Genomic DNA, 20,594 nt, shown 5'->3' on the forward strand with positions numbered 1-20,594 from the left:
GCAGAAAACATTCAGCCTTTCAAAATAACCAATTATTTTGTTGTGCAAATGAAAGACTTGCTGAAGAGTGTTATGTAGCAATCTCATCCCTCCTGAAGTTTAGCAGATCGTGTATACAGCAAAACTTTTTAAAGAATCAATTATAAATTTATGGCACTTGGTTAAACACTGATATGGCTTGTAGGTTTTTTTTTTTTTTCAATTTTTGTATGAAATAGAGGATAGGTACAGTATTTCTAACTGCAAAATTGAGAAATCTAGCTTTCTTAAATTACAGTGATACTGGAAATGTTCCATATACTTAAGATTACATTGTACTCATTATAAAATCTTAAATCAGCTTCATAAAAATGCATGGATTAAGAAATCAGTTGTATTTTGGGAGTAGCAGAAAAGTAATTTTGTTTTATTTTCAAATACTGAACCTCGAAATAGCTCTGAACATACTAGTCTAAGGAATAAAATAGTCTTCTAATACTGATTCATCTCAAGTGAAACTAATTAAAAGTTACTTTAAATCTTGTAAAAAAAAAAAAGAAAAAATGGCATTAGTGTTGCAGTGTATCCTCTAAAACATTACTTGCTGGTCTAGTTATTTTACATATTGCAATACCACTTAAATATTTTCTGGTAGCAATAGAAAAAGTCTAAAATTGAATGTTCTCAGATATCGCTGAATATCAAACTGCCCAGAGAAATGTAAACACCACTTCTGAGGAACTAACTGTCTTTTTTGATTTGGCTTCCATTTTCCTGGGAAGATTAACTGCTTGGTACAACGGTACAACTATAATTGGATAGCTGGATGTTAACATAGATGTTAGGAACTTGGGTAGATATGTAACTAACTTAGAAATTATTTTGTGTGCAATATTATTAAAGGGATTTATCTGTAATCGTGAAATTCAGTCCTGGATGTGTAATAGAAGCAAATATTACAATCTAATAGCAAAATATCTGTATAGGAAATGTGTTGCATGTTATGTTATTTTTTTCCCACAATCTGTGGAAAAAGATGTTATTTTTTTATACTAACACGTTAGCAAGGCTTGCATTTGAGTATATTTTAGCTACTAAATTATTGTATATGAATATATATATAGCATTTCCATATAAAATTATTTTACAAGTGCATAACGCTTTTTTTCAGAACTGCCAAGTTTGCAAATAATTTAGATGACCTTATTAGTAGAGTATCTAACAATAAACCTTTAATCTGCCCTTGCGAAAGTATTCACTGGAGAGTATTCAACTCAACTTGAGGGTCAAGATGAAAAAATAATTTTATTGCAGTTTGGTGAAGTGGTAGACTGATGTTCTTCAGAAAATACCAAACACATGAGACATAATCATATGCCACCTGCTAGTGTTTCTAGGCACATATTTGGCTAACCTGTCAGCTTTGGCAAGTAATCTTTTTATAACCTTCACTTCTGCACTGTACGTGAACATCTCCTGTTCCCATCTTCTGGTATTAGCTGAGATTTTCTTTTAAATTTTTTGGGGGGGAAAAAAAAAGTGAATGCTGAAAAAACAGTGGGATAAAGACATGGAAAAACTATTTTTTGTAGTTAAGATATGTATTTTTTAACAATTTAGCCAGTGCTGGTCATGAAAAAGAATTTTTATGATAAATTTACTGGGTAGGAAATATTGGCAAATGGAGAACTCTCATATTATTATTATTATAATTGGCAGCTCTGAAGAACTTGCATAGCTCTCTCCTCAAAATACTGTACAATCATTCCTAATCACAAGAGACATATAAAATATATAACTGCCAGTTGATTTTTGACCATAAACACCAACTCTAATGTAGAGGTAGAGGTTAATTACTATCCTAAGGATCACCCATTTCTATGTGTTTCCTAGCTGATGTATTGAGAGACAGGTCAGAAATTAAAAATAAAATAAAATAAAAGTAAAGTTCAATGAAAAACAAGGAAGAATCATAGAATAGTTTGGCAAGGTACCTTTAAGGTCATCTGGTTTCAACTCCTCTGCTATAATCAGGGACACCTCCTTCTAGACCAGGTTGTTCAAAGTCCCATCCAGCCTGACCTTGAATGCTTCCAGGCAGAGGGCATTCAGAACCTCACTGGGCAACCTATTCAAGTATCTAACCACCCTCACAGTAAATAATATCTTGCTGATATCTAGTCTAAATCTACCCTCTTCCAGTTTAAAACCATTTGCCCTCATTCTGTCACTACGTGCCCTTATAAAAAGTCCCCAGCTTTCCTGTAGGCCCCCCCCCCCCCTTCAGGTACTGGAGAGCCACTGTAAGGTCTCCTCAGAGTCTTCCCTTCTTTCAGTTGAGGAGCCTCAGCTCTCTCAGCCTGTCTCTGTGAAGGAGATGCTCCAGCCCTCTGATCAGCTTCCTGCCCCTCCTCTGGACCTGCTCCAACAATGTCCTTCTTGTGTTGGGGGATGCAGTACTCCATGTGGGATCTCATTAGAGCAGAGTAGAGGGGCAGAATCACTTCCCTTAACCTGCTGGTCATACTTCTCTTGATGCAACCCAGGATACAGTTGGCCTTCTGGATTACAAAGACAGATGATGTTGAACCTTACATCAATTGACACTCCTAAATCCTTCTCTTCAGGGCTGCTCTCAAGATGCTCTCCACCTAACCTGTATCTGTGCTTGGAATTGCCCCAGCCCAGGTGCAGGACCTTGCACTTGGCCTTGTTGAACTACATAGGGGTGGCATGGGCCTGCCACTCAGGCCTGTCCAGGTCCTCTGGATGGTATCCCATCTTCTTAGCATGTCAACTGCACCACTGAGCTTGATTTTGTCTGCAAACTTGCTGTGGGTTCACTCGATCCCACTGTCCATGTCACTTACAGAGATGTTAAATAACACCAGTCCCAATACTGATCTCTGGGGATGCCACTCGTCACAGGTTTCTGCTTGGACACTGAGCTGCTGAATGCAAGTCTCTGAGTATGACCATCCAGCCAATTCCTTATCCAGTGAGTAGTCCATTCCCCAAATCCATTTTTCTCCTATTTGACAACTGGGATGTCATTCAAGACAGTGTCAAACACTTTGCACAAGTCCAGGTAGATGACATCAGTTGCTCTTCCTTTATTCACTGATGCTGAAACTCTGTCATAAAAGGCCACCAAATTTGTCAGGCATGACTTGTCCCTGGTGAAACCACATTGGTTACCACCAACCACCAATTTTTCATTTGCCTTAGTATCGCCTTCAGGAGGATCTGCTCCATGATTTTGCCAGGCAAGAGGTAACAGTGACTGGCTTGTAGTTCTGTTGATCTTTTTTTCGCTTCTTGAAAATGGGGGTTATATTTCCCCTTTTTTGGTCAGTGGGGAACTTAGCCAAACTGCCATGACCTTTCAAATATGGTGGATAGCAGCTTGGCAATTTCATCTACCAGTTCGTCAGCACCTGTAGATGGATCTCAGTGATCCCTTGGACCTGTGCACCTTCAGGTTCTTTAGATGGTCTTGAAGGGTCTTCACTTACAGCAGGCAGATCTACCTTCTACAAGTTCTTACCATTGCTTTCTGCAGCTTGTGTAGGGTTACTAGTGTCCTTCCTGGTGACAACTGACACAAAAAAGACATTGCACACATTAGCTTTCTCTGTATCCCTTATGACCAGGTCTCTAGTTTCCTTCCAGAGAGGGCCCACATTCTTCCTGACCTTCTTTTTATCACTGATGATATACCTGTAGAATTTCTTCTTGTTCACCTTCATGTCCCTGGCTAGATTTAATTCTATTTGGGTTTTAGTTTTTTTAACCTGACCCCTAGACACTCAGACAGCTTATTTGTAGTCCTCCAATGTAACTTGTTCCTGCTTCCTTTTCCCATAGATTTTCTTTTTGAATTTGAGTAAGTCCAGGATCTCCTTATTACTCCACAAAGGTTTCGTGGCATTCTTGTATGTCTTCCTTTTTGTCTGCTTCTGGGCTCGAACGAGATGCTTCTTGAATACTGACCAGCTTTCTTGGACCCCTCTTCCCTCCAGGGCTTTCTCCCTGCCAAGTAGTTCCCTGAAGAGGTTGAAGTCTGCATTCCTGAAGTCCAGAGTAGCAAGCTTGCTGTGCACCCTCTTTGATACCCTAAGGATTTTGAGTTCCACCATTTTGTGGTCACTATAGCCAAGTCTGCCCTTGAGATTCACATTACTCAGCAGCCCTTCCTTGTTGTGAGGACAAGGTCCAGCATAGCACCTTTTTTGCATGGGTTCCTGTACTACTTGGAAGAGGAAGTTATTATCAACATAGTCCAGGACATTGCATGCTGTTACATGTTACTATTACAATTATTCTACCAGTGTAGTTTCCCATTCCAAAATGATTCCTTTCTTGATCACAGAAATTAATATGACTATTTCTAGAGGGATTTGTCAGACCTTTTGGACACTGATGAGGGGAGGCAGAAAGCTTTGCATTTAAATACTGATGAGCATTGAAAAGGATGGCTATCCTGTTGCATGTGACTTATGAGTATGTAAGTCTTTGCTCTCCAGAGCAACCTCTATGCTGCAGCATAGGAAGTTTCGCACAAATGTGCATAAGAACTTCTTTACGGTGAGGGTGACAGAGCACTGGAACAGGCTGCCCAGGGGGGTTGTGGAGTCTCCTTCTCTGGAGATGTTCAAATCTTGCCTGGGCACCCACCTGTGCGACTTGGTTTAGGAAACCTGCTTTGGCAGGGGGGGTTGGTCTCGATGATTTCTAGAGGTTCCTTCCAACCCCTACAATTCTGTGATTCTGTGATTCTTCTGAAGGTGAAGAGAGAGCTGAGCAGTAGCTGAGATTTGGAATGTCATGGTAAAAACATGTGAATGAGCAACCTTCTTCAGGTTTGGCCTGAGGAAATTTGTGACCTGTTACTTTGCACAAACAAGGTCCTTTCATTAGAAATGCTGAAGTAAATCATTTGTATATGGACTGCGTCTGGTTTTGTGACAGTGGAAGCTGAAGACAGTACCAAGACCAAGGAAGGTGGCTTCTCTTATAGAGAATGGTGGAAGATGAAGTCATGCAATGTGTGTATGCTGAAAGGAGCTGTTATGTAGAGGATATTTTAGACAGTTGTTGAATCTGAGTTCTTTCACACTGGAATGTCATTGGAAGCCTATGTTTTGAGTTGGAGACAATCTAAGACTTACTGCGTAGATGTGATTACTTCAAGTTACTCTGACAGATGAAACTGAAGTCTGAACTCTGTTATGGCTACCAAAGGTACTACAGATGGTGTGTGGTAGCTAAAACTGAAGCCAGAGCTAAAACTCAGGATGACTTCAGTGTTTACACAATCTCATGAATAATGCCATTTTGCAACAGCAGTAGTTTCTGATTGATCTGTTAGATTAAATCTCAGATTAACATATATTGCAGCAATCTGATCTAGAAATCATAATGGGATTGTGGGTTTGTTGCCCACAGTATAACCTTCTTACTTTTCTCTGCAGATTTGTTTGGGTTCAGAAAGAGTAGTCCATTGTCTCTAGGAAATTGTCTAGATGCAACCGGGGAACAAATACACTCCTAACATGAAAATTTCAGAAATGAGCAGATTGTTAAGACACTATGTATGTTTCCACGTGAATTGCACTGACTCTTCAATCCAATTGCTAAGCACCAAAAAGGAAAGCTAACAGAATAGGTGTATGTCTAGGCAGAATTTTCGAGAAGGAATCACATTGTTTAACAAAAACTTCTGGTTCACTCAGAAAATAATAATAATAATAGATACGTTCTTTTGTTTCAAAGTCACTTTTTTTTTCAATTTCATGAAAGATCATGACAATTTTTACTCACTGAGCCTAGGTCCTAACGTGTATGTTGCTTCTGCCACTCTGACACAGGAACAAGGTGAAAAAATTAATCTGTAACTAAAATCACACAACTTCTAAGCACTGTAACTTGTAGTCCAACATAAACGTTTTGGATTGTGTGATTTTTAATGCCTGTTATTTTCCACTGGCTTTAGCTATAATCTAACCGTTATGGTTTACGCATTGCCAGGCTGTAGCCCAAGAACTCTGGAAGATTCAGGAAGTGGGGAAGGGAATTATTCCACAACTGAGTTATACTTGTCCATAACTCATCTCTAACAAGTTGCAGCTTGTATGTCTTATAAACTAAAATGAAAAATTGGAACTTGTATTTAAACCAGAACAAAACAAAGTGTTTGAAGGTTCACTAGCATAGAAAAATTGCTTTGCTGAAGCATGTCATGCATACTATATTGCAGTTCTCAGTCTTCCATTAAGCTTTATCAAAATTTATTTTAAATTTCCAGCAATAAATCACAAAATGATCTGAGATTTGAGATAGTCAAGTTCAATATAAAATCAAAATGTTGGAAAGGTTTAAATTAAGAGTTCTGTTTTGTACTTTACTACTTGTTTTTACTTTCTTGTTTTGTAAGAATAGTAGTTTGGGATGGAATTCCACTTTAACCATGGTGTTGTTCTATGAGTTTCTTTTCTGGTTATATTGAATCATATTAGTCTAAATCCAAATACAAGTTGAATGTATTAATACAAAAATACACCTTTGAATAAGTATATTTATAAAAATGCTTCTGAGTCAGAAGTTGTATATATTTCATTTTTATTTAATTTTTTGTCTCACGAAACTGAAATGCGCTGCAACTTCTTTATAATAATAATATTTTTCCATGCGTGTACGTACATTTTCCTATGAATTGGGCAACACTTTTAGAATCTGTTTCATTATAGCCTTATTAGTACTTTTATTATTTGTACTCCCATAACGCAGCTATTGGAGGTTTAGAACAAAAAGCAAAGAACAATGCGTCCCCTAACTTGGACTGTACCAGATGAAAATGGGTTAGATATTCCAAGAATCTCCTATACAGCTCCTTACAGTCTCAGCTCTTTGAAGAGCTAATGTTTCCAACTGCTGGTAGAACATCTGCAAAAGCGTTCATGATCCAGAGATTACTCCAGAGGAACTTCTGTATCTTTCTCCTGTAGCCTTACTGAACTGAAATCACGGTTTCAAAATTTAAAGTTTTATATTAATTGAGAAGGGTTTTATGTAGGATGGGATATGTGATGTTGAAATCTTAATCTTGTACAATTAATTATCTATTATTACATTATAATTGAGGTAATTGTTTAAAAGAAGACAATGAGGTATTAAAAATATATTCATAAAATTTCATGCTAATGAAAGTTCATGAAAAAATAAATGATAGAAATTAGGCCTAGGAAGACATTTACTCCTGCTTACTAGCAAAAATGAACGATTCTTTGCATGTTAATTTCTCTATCTTCTTCACAATATTTCTTTTCTTCAACGGAGATTTCATTACTGATAGAAACAGTGTATTCAAAATACAGATATTGTGTACATTATTTTTTTCTTATACCTAGTATAAATCAGGCCTGATACTGGGTAACTCTGTCGTGTCTTATCCACAAACAACATGGAGAACACACAATTGTCTTTGTAGCTCTTAGTTCTTAGTTCTGTCTTTCTGCCCCTGCTGTTGTTGAGGAGAAACCAGAACTTGAGAACCTTGAGCAGTGTGTTGGGGGCATGCTGTACTGGAATGCATTTTTGCCAGAAGCTGTCAGAAGGTGTCCTCTGGGCAGCCTGGTCTAGTGGTTGGCAACTCTGCACAAAGCAGTGTGGTTGAAAGTAGATGAACATTGCGGTCCTTTTCAACCCAGGCCATTCTATGATTCTGTTATTATATATTCTGTTATATAAATACCCCCAAAGCAAAGCCCAGCATTCTTTGAGATCCTATGGAAAAATTTCTGAAAGCCTGATGCAAGCAAGTGAAAAGGGGACCTGGATGCAGGCAGAAGTTCATGCACCTTGCACAAGTTTGCATCTTGCTGTGCATTCAGCATGGACTGACTGATAATTTCAGCCAATTGGGGAAACATCACCGAATAAGGATGTTTCTAATATTGAACTGACAACCAAGCACTGGTCAGAATTCATTTATTTATTTGTTTTATTATTGAGTTCTGGATGTAAATATGAGAGCACTCCTGAAAACTGGAAATGGCAAAGAATGTGGAATAACTACACAACATCTGATATGCAGATCTGAATTGCTTGGCAGGCTGTCTCCATTCAGTTCAAATTTATGTTATGATGCCCAGCTGTGAAGTTAGACAGGCATACAGAATTCAGAATATACATGTAACAGTGAGGGCTGCCTTCAGAAAACCTTTTTAAGAATGAAAACATAACTCAGCAAATTTTGTATGACACCTCTGTAGCTTTCACCGTTGCTGAAAATCCTTTTTAAGTTGAGGAAGGAATATAAAGACAGACTCCACACCCTGTTCAGAGGTGTAATGGAGACATTTTCTGGTAAGGTCACATACAGGTCTTTTTCTAATCTTCCTCCCAGTGTAGAAAGCAAGATTGTACTCACAGATGTGTGTACAATCATTATCTCATACGTCTGCCTTTGTATTCATACATTAGAATTTTTAAGTAGATTAATCTATGCATTATAGTATTATAATAGTGCTCTATGAAACACTTCAAAAATAAAAGCAAGAGAACAGAAGCTTTGCTACTCGTTCTACTTTAATTTTATATAGCTATCAGTTCTGTAATTCTCAGCTGAGCTCTGAGTATCAGAATAGAGACATTACATGCGTTTCACAAAAGACATTTTACTTATAATCTAGCAGTAATGAAGTTCTACCTTCATTCATTTTGTGGGTATATGTGTGTTATACCAACGTATATGAAGAGAGGTAGACTTTGAACTAAATCTGTGCTTTATGTGAAACCTTAAAATGATTATTGCCTGTAGAGTTTATTTTCTATGCAGTGTACCAGATTTCAAATGCTATAGCAATATGATGTAGGTTTTATGTCGACTAAGTGGAGGGGTAACTATTTCTGTGCATGTTAAACTTTGTAAGTATTGGAAGACCTGCTGAAATGATAACTTCAAAAAAGAAAAAATGATTTTTGGAATTGCAGTGTCATATTTAATAGAACTGATGCTTCAGAACATATGACAAAGATTTTATTGTGATTTTATTTTAAAAATATAGGTTATGTGCTTTTACCATCAGCTTTGAAACTGAAAAAAATGAAATACATGTGTATATATATACTTCTATACATTCAATATAGGAAAAAACAAATTGTATTATTTTGTAAAATTTGGGCCATATTAAATATCTAATGGCAAGCATTCTGCATGTAAGATAAGTGAAACATGAATTACTATATTATGTGCAAATGTAGTTTCCCTACAGGAAGAGACAGCATAGGTTAGCAATATAATTTAAAGCAAAGTAAATCTCAAAGTCTAAGCTGTATGAAAAGACCAGAAACTTTACCAAAGGATAACTGTTAATTCTTCTGAGCTACAGAATATCCTGTCTGGTTTGCTGTCATATTTTGTAGACTTTCACTAAAAGAGATCATTTAAACCTTAATATGCGGACAAACTTATTTCTATAGGAAAATATTTGAGAAATTGTTACAGTATTTTGTTCTGTAGGAATAGATCAGAATATGTTCTTCAAGCTAATCACAAGTTTCATTTTCTACTGAAATCAAAATTATAACAAAACTAAAAAAGATAATAAAATTGTAGGAATCTTTCTTCAGTACATTATATGTTACAGATGCTTATAGATGCATTTAAACAATTTGCTGTAGAAAAATTCTGTGGATGGGTGTAGTTGCAAGAAATGTAAGTAAAAATTGGCTATGAAGTGCCATCCACGCATACTTCATTGATAATCAGAAACGTTTTACCTGTTATAATTTATCAATCTGAAACTTCGTCAAGTGTTTTTCTCTCACTGATTTTATAATATTTTCTCATTTGTGATTCTCTGCTACCTTTTATGTTGAAGAGCATGTTAAATTTAAATACTTTTTTACAGCATATTTGTTTTACTGCTTCTGTTTACATTTTAGAGATATGCTGCAAAATGTTAATGTTTTTGCTAGATCTATTTGTTTCACTTCACAAGCATTACTCATCTTCTATATGTTCTGTATTTCAAAATGTTGTGCTCCGATTGACAAATTTTGGGGAGTGTTGCCCTCAAGTCCTTGACAGTTGCGGAGGTGTCATTTAAAGGAGATGGGCTTGGTGGCTCAGTTCAGATCTGGATGTGAGCCAAGGCTTCTCTGGAATTCAAAGGCATTTGGGAGGTTGAGACAGTAGTTCAATTTTCTGTGTGCACTAAGTTGTAACTTCTTCATGAGCACCAGTTGGCATTGTTTGTACACTCCAGCTTCTATTGCAGTTCCATTGTAGGTCAACCCTCCTAATTTCTGTGCAGCTGGATTCCTCCCTGATTTGATAAACACTAAATCTGTATTATGAGTTCAAAATAATCCATTATTATCACATCATTTAACTTTCTGCCTACCGTTGGATTTATTTTTGGCCTTTCTCTTAGTCTCAGCGTAGTAGCTGTTGCTAAGATATACTCTATCCAGTCTTGACTGAAAAAAATTTTCCATTGCTGGAAAATTTAATGTCACTCAAAGTAATTTCTTCCAAAAGATGATTAACAATGTAGTCAAAAACTCACACTTTACTCCTCATGTAAATTTGAGTACCTTTAACTTCAAATTGCACATCATGCTGACTTGCTAGATTGCTCTGTGATTACATTACTTTTTCTCACAGTCGTACGCTTTCATTATGAATAAATCATGCCTTAACCTACTTTTTAATAAACTGAATAGTGCATCTCATGTCTGTTTCATACAACAGTCTTGCAGGCTTACAATAACTTCTATTCACATGTAAGTGAACTTGAATTTGGACTTGAAGAGACTGGTCTGGGGCAGATCATAAGTCAGTGTACCCAGTATCCTGACTGCAAAAGGGAGGGAGATAGAATGTTCACAAGAAAAGTTTTCTTTGCTTAAAGCTCTTCTCTTCCACTCCAGATGGACTAACCTTTGATTTCCACAAATGTGGGAAATTTTGCTACATAACTTACAGTAATGTGAACCTGCTTATAATCTACCAAGGAAGAAGAAACCAAGACCCATAAGTGGATGCTCAGGGCAGGATAGGAACATGGCAAATACAAGTCTCTCTAATATTCTCCCTGCCCTACCCGTGTGTAGTTCAGGCAGTTGAAAACTGAGATATTTATGATTTACTTAACTTCAATTGATTATTTTTCATGAAATCATTCTTCTGAAGTATTGGTTTTCATAGAATCCTTTCACAACTAATTCTACTTGTCTAATACCTTTTTTAAGGAACAAACTTCTTCTATTTATTTTTAACCTGATTCCTATTATATCTCAATATTAAGAGAGACAAAGTCAGTATTAAAGGAAACTTTGAATGGTCAGTCCCTATATACTTGCTCAGTGCTATCCCTAACACTGAAGGCCTCTTCTAGTCTGAAAGAACCTTGAATAATTTTTGTTTCTTTTCCCTCAAATATTCAGTACTTGACTATCTAATTTGCCAGTCCATTCTAAATAGGCTGTATTAGTCATTTGTCATCTGTGCTAATTATTCTCACTTCAATCTATGTGTTATTTGAAGTCTTGATCAACAATTCCATTTCTTATTATGTCTACATTATTTAATAACATAGAATAAAAAAAATTGAGCAGATTTCTTCTTTGGAAGTAGTTTTACTAGAATTAGTAGAAGAGATAAGTTTCATACTTAATACTCTGTATATATGTTAATTATTTGCTATATTTTAGGGAGGTAATCCAACAGCTACTGTAATTGCACTGTGTGCAATGAGAGACTTCAACCTTGCTCAAGAAACTTGCCAGCTGGCCATCAGAGACATTGGATGTCTTGAAGTGTTAATTAATTTGCTTGATACAGAAGAAATTAAATGTCAGGTAAGCAGCTTTTTTGAATAGAGCAGTAAACATACCTTTTCTATTAGGATTTTTTTTTTTTCCAAAATTTTTAGCTTGTACAGGATACAAAGTAATGATTTTTTTTTCTCATTTTATTCCTACATTTTCTCAATTTCAAGGACTCCTTAGAAAAAATAATTTTCCTTGATTTTTGGTTTCCTTCTTTTCTTCTGATCCTATTTGAATGATGAATTGTTACGTAACCCAGCATTTTAAACATTTTAAACATTTAAAATATTTTTTCTATTTATGTATTCCTAAATAACACTTATTGTCTATTATATTTCATTATTTAGATTGGTTCATTAAAAATCCTAAAAGAAATTAGTCAAAATACACTGATCAGACATGCAATTGTGGATCTTGAAGGCTTACAGATCATGGTGAAAATACTGGACTCTCCAGATACAGATCTAAAATGTTTGGCTGCTGAAACAATTGCTAATGTTGCTAGATTTAAACGAGCACGAAGTACAGTAAGACATTATGGAGGAATCAAGAGACTGGTAAGCAGACATTTCCCATAGATTTTTTTCATAAAAAGTTTGTGATGTGTTGTTTATATGGTTCTTCAGATAGTAGTTGCCATCACTGAAAAAAGCAGTATAGCATCAAACACACTTGTAGAAAATTAAAAATATGTTTGTTTTTTCTAGGTTGGGCTGTTGGATTGTATGTCAGTGAGATCGACTGGTCTTATACCGTATCAAGCAAAAGATACTGAAAAAGCACGCTGTGGGGCTTTAGCACTCTGGAGCTGCAGCAGAAGTACCAAAAATAAGGAAGCAATCCGTAAAGCTGGCGGCATTCCATTATTGGCTAAGTGGCTTAAAAGTTCACATGTAGACATCCTAACCCCAGTTGTAGGGATATTACAAGAATGCGCCTCAGAGGTAAGTAAAACCTATGTATATGCTATTTCTAATCACTAAGACAAGTAACTATTAAAAGGAAGTATTGCACTTGACTATCATTTAGAAATGAATTTTCTCCAGGACAGTTACCATGGCATTTATCCCATCAGGAAGTTTGCATTTTACACGTAGACACTCTGTGCAAAGTGTTTTTGAGAAGATTGCAGGTTGTATTAAGGACCACTTTTTTATTTTTATTTTTAAGGCTAAGAGTACTTTATGAAAAAAATAGAGAGAGAGAAATGAAATACTTTACGAGCCTCTCATTTTTCCATGGAGCTTAATGAATGAAGTTTGGCAAATTGAGATGATATATTTAGTTAATCAGGACATTCAAGTTCTGCAATGATAACCTGCAAATGTTGCCCAGAAGATCCAATGTAAGATGCAGGCAGTGTGTTCTACCATCTCACTTAATTCACGCTGACAATGCATCTGATCAATTGCAAAAAGAAGAAAAGAACATATGTGATTTTTCTACAGATTTTCTTGTCAGGTTTCACAGCTTTGAGTGTATTAAATTTTTAAATTTGAATACAATTATTTTCACCCTATCCATCTTAGATGAATTGTTATTTCTCCATTTGTGGACTCATTTGAAATTAAAGGTATGTTGTGCTTAAGGTCAAAGATACAGATAACTTTTCTTGATGAATTTGAGACAGATATAATTTTTCAAATGATTTTTCATTATAAAAGTTTATATTTTCAAAAATAGTTTCTTGAACTACACAAACTTATACATGCTCAATGTGACAGCATTCTTAGCTTTAATAATGAGAAGGAAAAGTATTAAAGAGTTCCTTACCTTGCCAAATTTGGACATACTTTGGGGGGAACTCTAAATGAGTTTACACAGCTGTTTCCCTTCTCTTAATTAATGGTGCTCTGCTCCAGTGTCTTGGTAAAAAATTGGGGAAAGATCAATGAAAAATATTAATGCTAAGAATATGTTTTTCTAACCTTATTATAGGAACCATAGAATTACAGAATGCCTTAGGTTGGAAGGGACCTTAAAGATCATCCCATTCCAACCTCCCTCTCTGATCAGAGACACCAACCATTGACCAGACTGCCCAGGGCCCTCATCAGCATGGCCTTGCACTCCTCCAAGGATGGGGCATCCACAGCTTCTCTGGGCAGTCTGTTTCAGTGCTTCACTGCCCTCTAAGTCAAAAAGTTCCCTTCTAGCATCTAACCTGAATCTCCTCTTTTTTAGTTAAAAACCCTTTTATACCTGTGCTATCTATCATTCAGTGTAAGAAGTCAGTCTCCATATTGTTATAAGTTCCTTTTAAATAGTGAATAGATCTTTTGTTCTGGTTAATGACTGTGGATGAAATGAATGGGTATTGGTAATCCAGTTCTGAAGAATCTGTTTCTTCCCTGGCTCTGAGCAGGAAGTCTGAACACCTTTCAGAACATTCTGCATTCTGGTTAAGCAAGCTGGTTACAATGTAGGCACTGCAGTTCCTGGTTTTATTGTGACACAGCCCTACAGTGAATTTATGTAATTGTTTAACTTTGAGAACATAAATGGTATATTCAAGGCATTATAGTTGACTTGAGTTTAAAATAGAATACAAAGTTTCACAATATCAAAGCCTAGAATTTTAGTACTGTGTTATTACTGGGATTAGTGATACTGACTGCATTGACTATTGTCACTGTTAATACACAGGGTTTAAAATGCACTGTTTGTATTTTTAGCCAAGTTACAGACTTGCAATAAGAACAGAAGGAATGATTGAAAACCTTGTGAAAAATCTGAGAAGTGAACACGAGGAGCTTCAAATGCATTGTGCCAGTGCCATATTCAAGGTAACTGTATTATCTTAATCAGTAGATAGGAGTCAGGATTTGTGCTTTATTTTCATATGTAGTTTTCACTTATCTTTAATATTCCTCAGTTTTACTATTTCTCTAAAGTGTGAGAAATTATTTTGCAAAAATAATTGATGTTCTTTTGCTAAACTTATGAGGGTGTTTTCACTGCATATTTGATGTTGCAGTCCCATTCTTGCTCCTCTTGTATGTAAGACCTAAATTCCACTGTTAACCAATGGTGTGAGGTGGTGCAAAAAGCAACATTTTTAATGTTTATTTGCAGGCAACATCAACAGTACGACTTCAGAAGCACTGCTACATATTTAGTAACTCTTTACTGCCTGATTTCCCTTAGTGAGATGTCAGCATATTCAAGTAATTTAATAAAATATTTGCATTTTCTTCTGTATGAGTTTTGACTAGTTACATCATAATATACCTACATTTTGAAGATGCTGCTCTACGTATTTTGTATAATATATGTATTTAATTTTTTGTATAGTGTGCAGAAGATAAGGAGACACGTGACCTGGTTAGACAGCATGGAGGTCTACAACCACTGTCTGTTCTACTTGATAACTCTGAAAATAAAAGACTTTTAGCAGCTGTGACTGGAGCAATCTGGAAATGTGCAATCAGTGAAGAAAACGTATCAAAGTAACTATTCAGCTTCACAATTTTTTTGTTACGCTATAATGTCTTTATTTTATGGGCTTCTATTTTTGTGAAAAATATTGTGTTGTGATTCCACAAAACCGTGTTTTGTATTTAGTGAGGCTTTCAACTTAGATACTGAGAAAAAATTGCTGCGTGACTTCATCAGAGTGCCCAGGAAATAGTGTTAATTTCCTAGAATCTTAAAGGTGATTGCGGACAATTGGTGGCTCTGAGTATAGAACATTGAGGCAGGAGGTGTACTAAAACAGAAAACATGTTACATGTGAGTATATCTGATATCCCCGCTCCTCTCTGTCTTACGAACTGGGATCATGGCTACCTGGTGGAGAGTAGCCAGTACATTTAGCTTTAACAGTTCAGGTTGAATAGGAGAATACACATTATCTCATTCTGAGGCACATATTAGGTCCACTTTTTTAGAAATATATTGGAATCTAGAACAATTAACCTAGAATCCTCTCTTTTTAACGACAGAAGAAGCTCAGGAAAGCAACTTAATCTGGACACCCAGCTTCTAAAGGACTAGATTTAAGTGTTAGGAATCCTAGCATAGATACATATGTATTTTCTCAGTATCAGGGCCCAGAACAATTATCTAAGAATTTGGCATCATGACTTATCACTCCCTATCTTTTATGATAATCTGAATTTAATCTCAGTTTAATGACTGAGAATATGTAGCCCCTCTCATTTTGAATTAATTCATCAGATTAATGCACATTACCTTGGTAAAACGCCTGCTCCACTGAAGTATGTATTAGGCTTTCTGCTGAAGATACCCTACCCTGTAGAGGAATGCAAGATTGACAGATTGGGAGGTGAAACAGTAAGAAGTAACCTCTTCCTGCAGCCCTAATTTTAGTACTCTGCTGGACATGCAGATACAATGAGTAAATGCTGGATAAAAATCTGAAATAATTCCAATAATCTTAGTTTAAAATTTGGCTTTTTATTGTTCTGTATGAGTTACCAAACTGTTGTTATACAGAACCTTGGTCTCTACATACTTTTCTTCTGTCCTACTTTTTGCATTGCTCATTTTACAGTAACCTGGCTTTTCAGCAAGGTGTATCCTTCTTTTCTGTGGGCTTTGGGTATCTGCACATAGGTTTCAGACCAACGATTTAGTGAACTGAATGTCTCCATCTATACTAATAGAATAAGTAGGACTATGCCTTGGGTTCCATCACTAAATTACGGTTATCCATATTGTTTAAGTTCTAGCAGTCTCTTGCATGGTTTGTCCTGTGCCAGGAAGCAGTCTCCTGGGGAATGCTCAGGCATGGCCAGCAGAAGCAATAGATTTTTTCCATTAAGCAGAAGGGGTGAGGCCACCCTGAATGGTGAGGACAAAAGATTTTACTGACACAGATGCTATGTTGTGCTTCTTGTCCTCAAGGCTACAGAATGAGCCTTTGCCTGTTAAATAAATAATTAGTGTAGCTATTGCCAATAATTCTGTGAAAATTCAAACAGATTTTTTCCAGGTTACTCATGTATCTTCACAAGGGCATGAAGCTCTGTGAAGGTTACTAGTCAGGCGTTGCTCCAGACTTGTGCTGAATTGATGTATTATGTACTGCTGAGTCTGAAGCAGTAAATCCTATCTGAAGTCAGGATGGGAGTACGCTGCAGAACAGTGAGGGAGGATAATGTGAAAACACAGAGTAGATCTGGAGGGATGAACTTGAGTTTGGCACGAAGCTAGAACTAGCAAAGCTGACTGGTTCCTGCAGGGCCACTTAATAATTATCTCCAGACTACTCTGCAGTACTTCCTCTACAAGAAATAAATTGCTGAGAAGTTGTGCTGACTCAGCAGTGAGCTGATACAGGTGCCTGGGCGTGACTAGCTCAGATTCATTAGTGTGCGAGCAGCCGTACTGCTTCTGGACACAAGATGGCCCGAGCCAGCAACTCCGTCAGTCTGTAGCCTGTCCATCTCAGAGCCTGCTCATATTATTTCACCTATGAAGCAATTAATCTGCAACAAAGATAAAGTAGCCAGAGAAATAAATATTTAAAATTTTTCACTTACTTTGTTGCTTTTTTTTTTTTTCATGCTAAGGATGTCTCCTCTTGAAAAAAGAAAAAAAGAGACATTTCCAAATTAAATTGAACAAATAAAAATTTTTTCTTTAAGTTAAAGTATATAAAAAACAAGCAAATCATGAAAAAGGAGTTTCTCCTTTCTGGATTACGTTAATTGTTATATTGAAACCAGCTTGGAAAAACTTACTTCTATTGTAACTGCTGTACATATGCCATCAGAATCTAAAAAATCAGAATTAAGAAAATGCACATATTAGGCTTGAGCAAGATATAGAACTTCTGAGACTAACATTTATTGAAAAGTAAGGGTGATCCTTTGGCTCCAGTGAAGTGTAAGAGAGTCTCATATACTCCTGCTTGAGCTGTTGTTGATATGGCAGGAAAAAGAACTGGAAATTAGGATGCCACTTTACTTGCCAGTCTTTCAGTGTTTTCAGCTAGTGATAGATATTGTGTCTATATGTTAAGTTTTAAATAGCCCTCAAATGACTCTGTAGATTCTCAGAAAGTTAAATCAGAGAAATATATTAAAAAATGTAAAATAAGAAGTGGTGCTGTATGTCAACCTTTCAATAACTGATTTGGATGTTTTACCTGTACTGTGATTTGTTCTGCAAAATAACTTCCTTAGGATTACCTTGCAATGGTAACACTGAAAATAACAACTTTGTTTTTATTGCTGTTGTCTAGATTTCATGAATATAAAGTCACAGAAGCTTTGGTAGGACTGCTCACTGATCAACCTGAAGAAGTTCTTGTAAATATCGTTGGAGCACTGGGGGAATGTTGCCAAGAACCAGCAAATCGATCAATTATCCGTAAATGTGGTGGAATACCACCCCTAGTGAAGTTACTTACTGGAACTAATCAGGCATTACTTGTGAACGTCACGAAAGCAGTGGGAGCTTGTGCAACAGAACCTGAGAATATGATGTAAGCTATTTATATTTTTAAATACTGAAAAAATAATTACTGAAAGACGTTGTTAATATTTTTGGGTGAACATTAAAGGTAGAAAAAGATGTATCTCAGTAATCAGATATCACAGAACCAGTGTGGTTGTAAAGGGCCTATTCAGATCATCTAGTCCACCCTTCCTGCTCACCTAAAGCAGGTTGCCCAGGATCACATCCAGTCAGGTGATGAATATCTTCATGGATAGAGACTCAGCAGCTTCTCTGGGAAACCTTCTCCAGTTTTTTAACTTCCTCAATGCAAGATAGTTTTGTTTTGTTTTGTTTTGTTTTGTTTTGTTTTGTTTTTCTTATGTTCAAATGGAATTTTATGGCATTGCAATCACAGAATAGTTAGTTCATGTAGTAGAGATGTTTGAAAAGATATTTACAGTTCATGGAGTTTAACTCAGGCAGTTGATGGACTATCTACTATCCTACTGTTATCGTATTGTAATAAATAATTTCCTAAATTAGAGAAAGCCATTTCAGAAGGAAGGTGTGCATTCACTGTCATAAAAAATAATATGGAATTTTATGAAACAGAGTATTATTTGTATTTTATAAGTTTTGTCCACCTTCATCATTTAAGAACTAATACTTTCCTTGACCCTCTTTTCCCCTTCTTACTTCTTTACAAGACTGAAGAAAAAGACTGCCTTTTTACTGAAAGAGTTGCTACTCTCCTAGGTTTTGTTATGTAGATTTGTACAGCTTACAAAGTTTCTTGACTTTTATGATTAAGCATTCCAGTTAAAAGTTGTGGTGGGCATTCACTGTGCTTACTGTTCCCTAGCAGGGATATTTACCTCAAGATTCTCTGCATATTTCCCTCCTTACACAGATGGAAGATCAGAAAGAAAGTTTTAGTAAGCTCTTCCTGATCTGATTTGCATACTTCACTTGATATTCATATAGCAGTGCAGGGAATTCTTTTCCTGAATAGGGTGTTTGTTTTCATGCTTTGGCTGTCACCCAGTGGCAAAAGGATAGATGGTACACAACTGTAAACATGGGTTGTGCAAACTGTCAGCCATGTAGTGTAAAAGTGCCATGTAGTGTAAAAATGAAAAAATCTTCGCTACGTATCTCAAATGAAGAATACTAAACTTCTACCTCTACAGGAATATGTTACCAAAATTAACACTGCAAATCAAAGGAGAAATTTCAAAGAAATTTCAAATATAAATTGATATTATGAAATCTCAGACTCAGGACTATCACTTCTGTGTATGGATATGTATGGATCACTTCCAGTATGGATAGCTTCACACTGGAATGCGGTCAGTATAAGCACCAAAAATAACACAAATTGCTGCTAAAATTGTGATAAAACAAAGTCCAGCTTGTTTTTCAGGAGGAGAGAGTGCAGGTTGTTTGGGAGGAAATTTCAAAGTTTGCCAAGAGCTGGTGAAGGATTCAAATGTTGAATTCAGTTCATATGAAAAAATTCTCTAGTGAAGGTTCTCAACATTGAAAAAGTTTTGTTCCTTGCTTGTTTGTTTTTAAAAAATATTTTATAACATTAATGAATAAGGAAGATCTTAGTCCAGGAGCAAAATATGCTAATTAATACATTACACAAAAATTGCTCACGTAAGCAAGACTGTGATATTTACTGGAAGTATTGTAGCGGAAGTTCAGACTTGTAGCACTAGAAAAGATAATGTTATCTTTATCAGAAATATGATTCAACCAGGTGAGGACAACTTTGATCCTGATCGAGGAAAATATTTAAACAACACTTAGTTCAGACAGTGATGTCAGTACAATTACTCACATCTAAATAATTTGTTTGGTTTTTGCTCTGCCTATAGCAGAGTTAAGGTATTCAATTTCTTCCCCCTAGAAACAAAGACTACCTGTTTCTTGTTCCTTCTCCTTAGACCAGTATAGAAGGAATTGAAGCTGTAGCTTTTCATACAGACCCCTTTTCTCTTTTTTGAGAAGAGTAAGTGGCCAAATACAAGGAGTATAAATAGTCTGTAATACTATTTTGTCCCAATTGCAGAACTGGGGACTAAGACTTTTGTTTCTGAGAATTTTTTTAACATCAAGAAACATTTATATGTTTCTGCTCAATTCGATAAATAAACAAATGACATGAATTCCAGAATTGAACACTGGTTGGTTCATGGGTGCTCAAGTTCTGAGTACTGGATGTGATGTGTTTTTGTGATGCCACATCCTTGAAGGGGATAATGGACCACAAGTTAAGGTTATATATTTTGATAGTGTGTGTGTAGTAGCATGTACATATTCCTACTTTGAAAACAAATGCTGCTACAGCTTTATGATATAGA

The 20,594-nt window shown here is 36.1% G+C and overlaps 1 protein-coding gene across 2 annotated transcripts in view; it reads left to right on the forward strand.

Moving 5' to 3' along the window:
- ODAD2 (outer dynein arm docking complex subunit 2) overlaps positions 1-20,594 on the forward strand; it is a 75,450-nt gene that overhangs the window by 15,601 nt on the left and 39,255 nt on the right. For both annotated transcript variants that reach the window (XM_048951806.1, XM_048951807.1), the window contains exons 11-16: positions 11,701-11,847; positions 12,165-12,374; positions 12,525-12,761; positions 14,493-14,603; positions 15,112-15,266; positions 18,029-18,271. In XM_048951806.1, coding sequence (XP_048807763.1) covers positions 11,701-11,847; positions 12,165-12,374; positions 12,525-12,761; positions 14,493-14,603; positions 15,112-15,266; positions 18,029-18,271 — 1,103 coding nt within the window. The remainder of the gene's footprint in view (positions 1-11,700; positions 11,848-12,164; positions 12,375-12,524; positions 12,762-14,492; positions 14,604-15,111; positions 15,267-18,028; positions 18,272-20,594) is intronic.

This window comes from Lagopus muta, chromosome 7, assembly GCF_023343835.1.
Source record: "Lagopus muta isolate bLagMut1 chromosome 7, bLagMut1 primary, whole genome shotgun sequence".
Lineage (NCBI taxonomy): Eukaryota > Metazoa > Chordata > Aves > Galliformes > Phasianidae > Lagopus > Lagopus muta.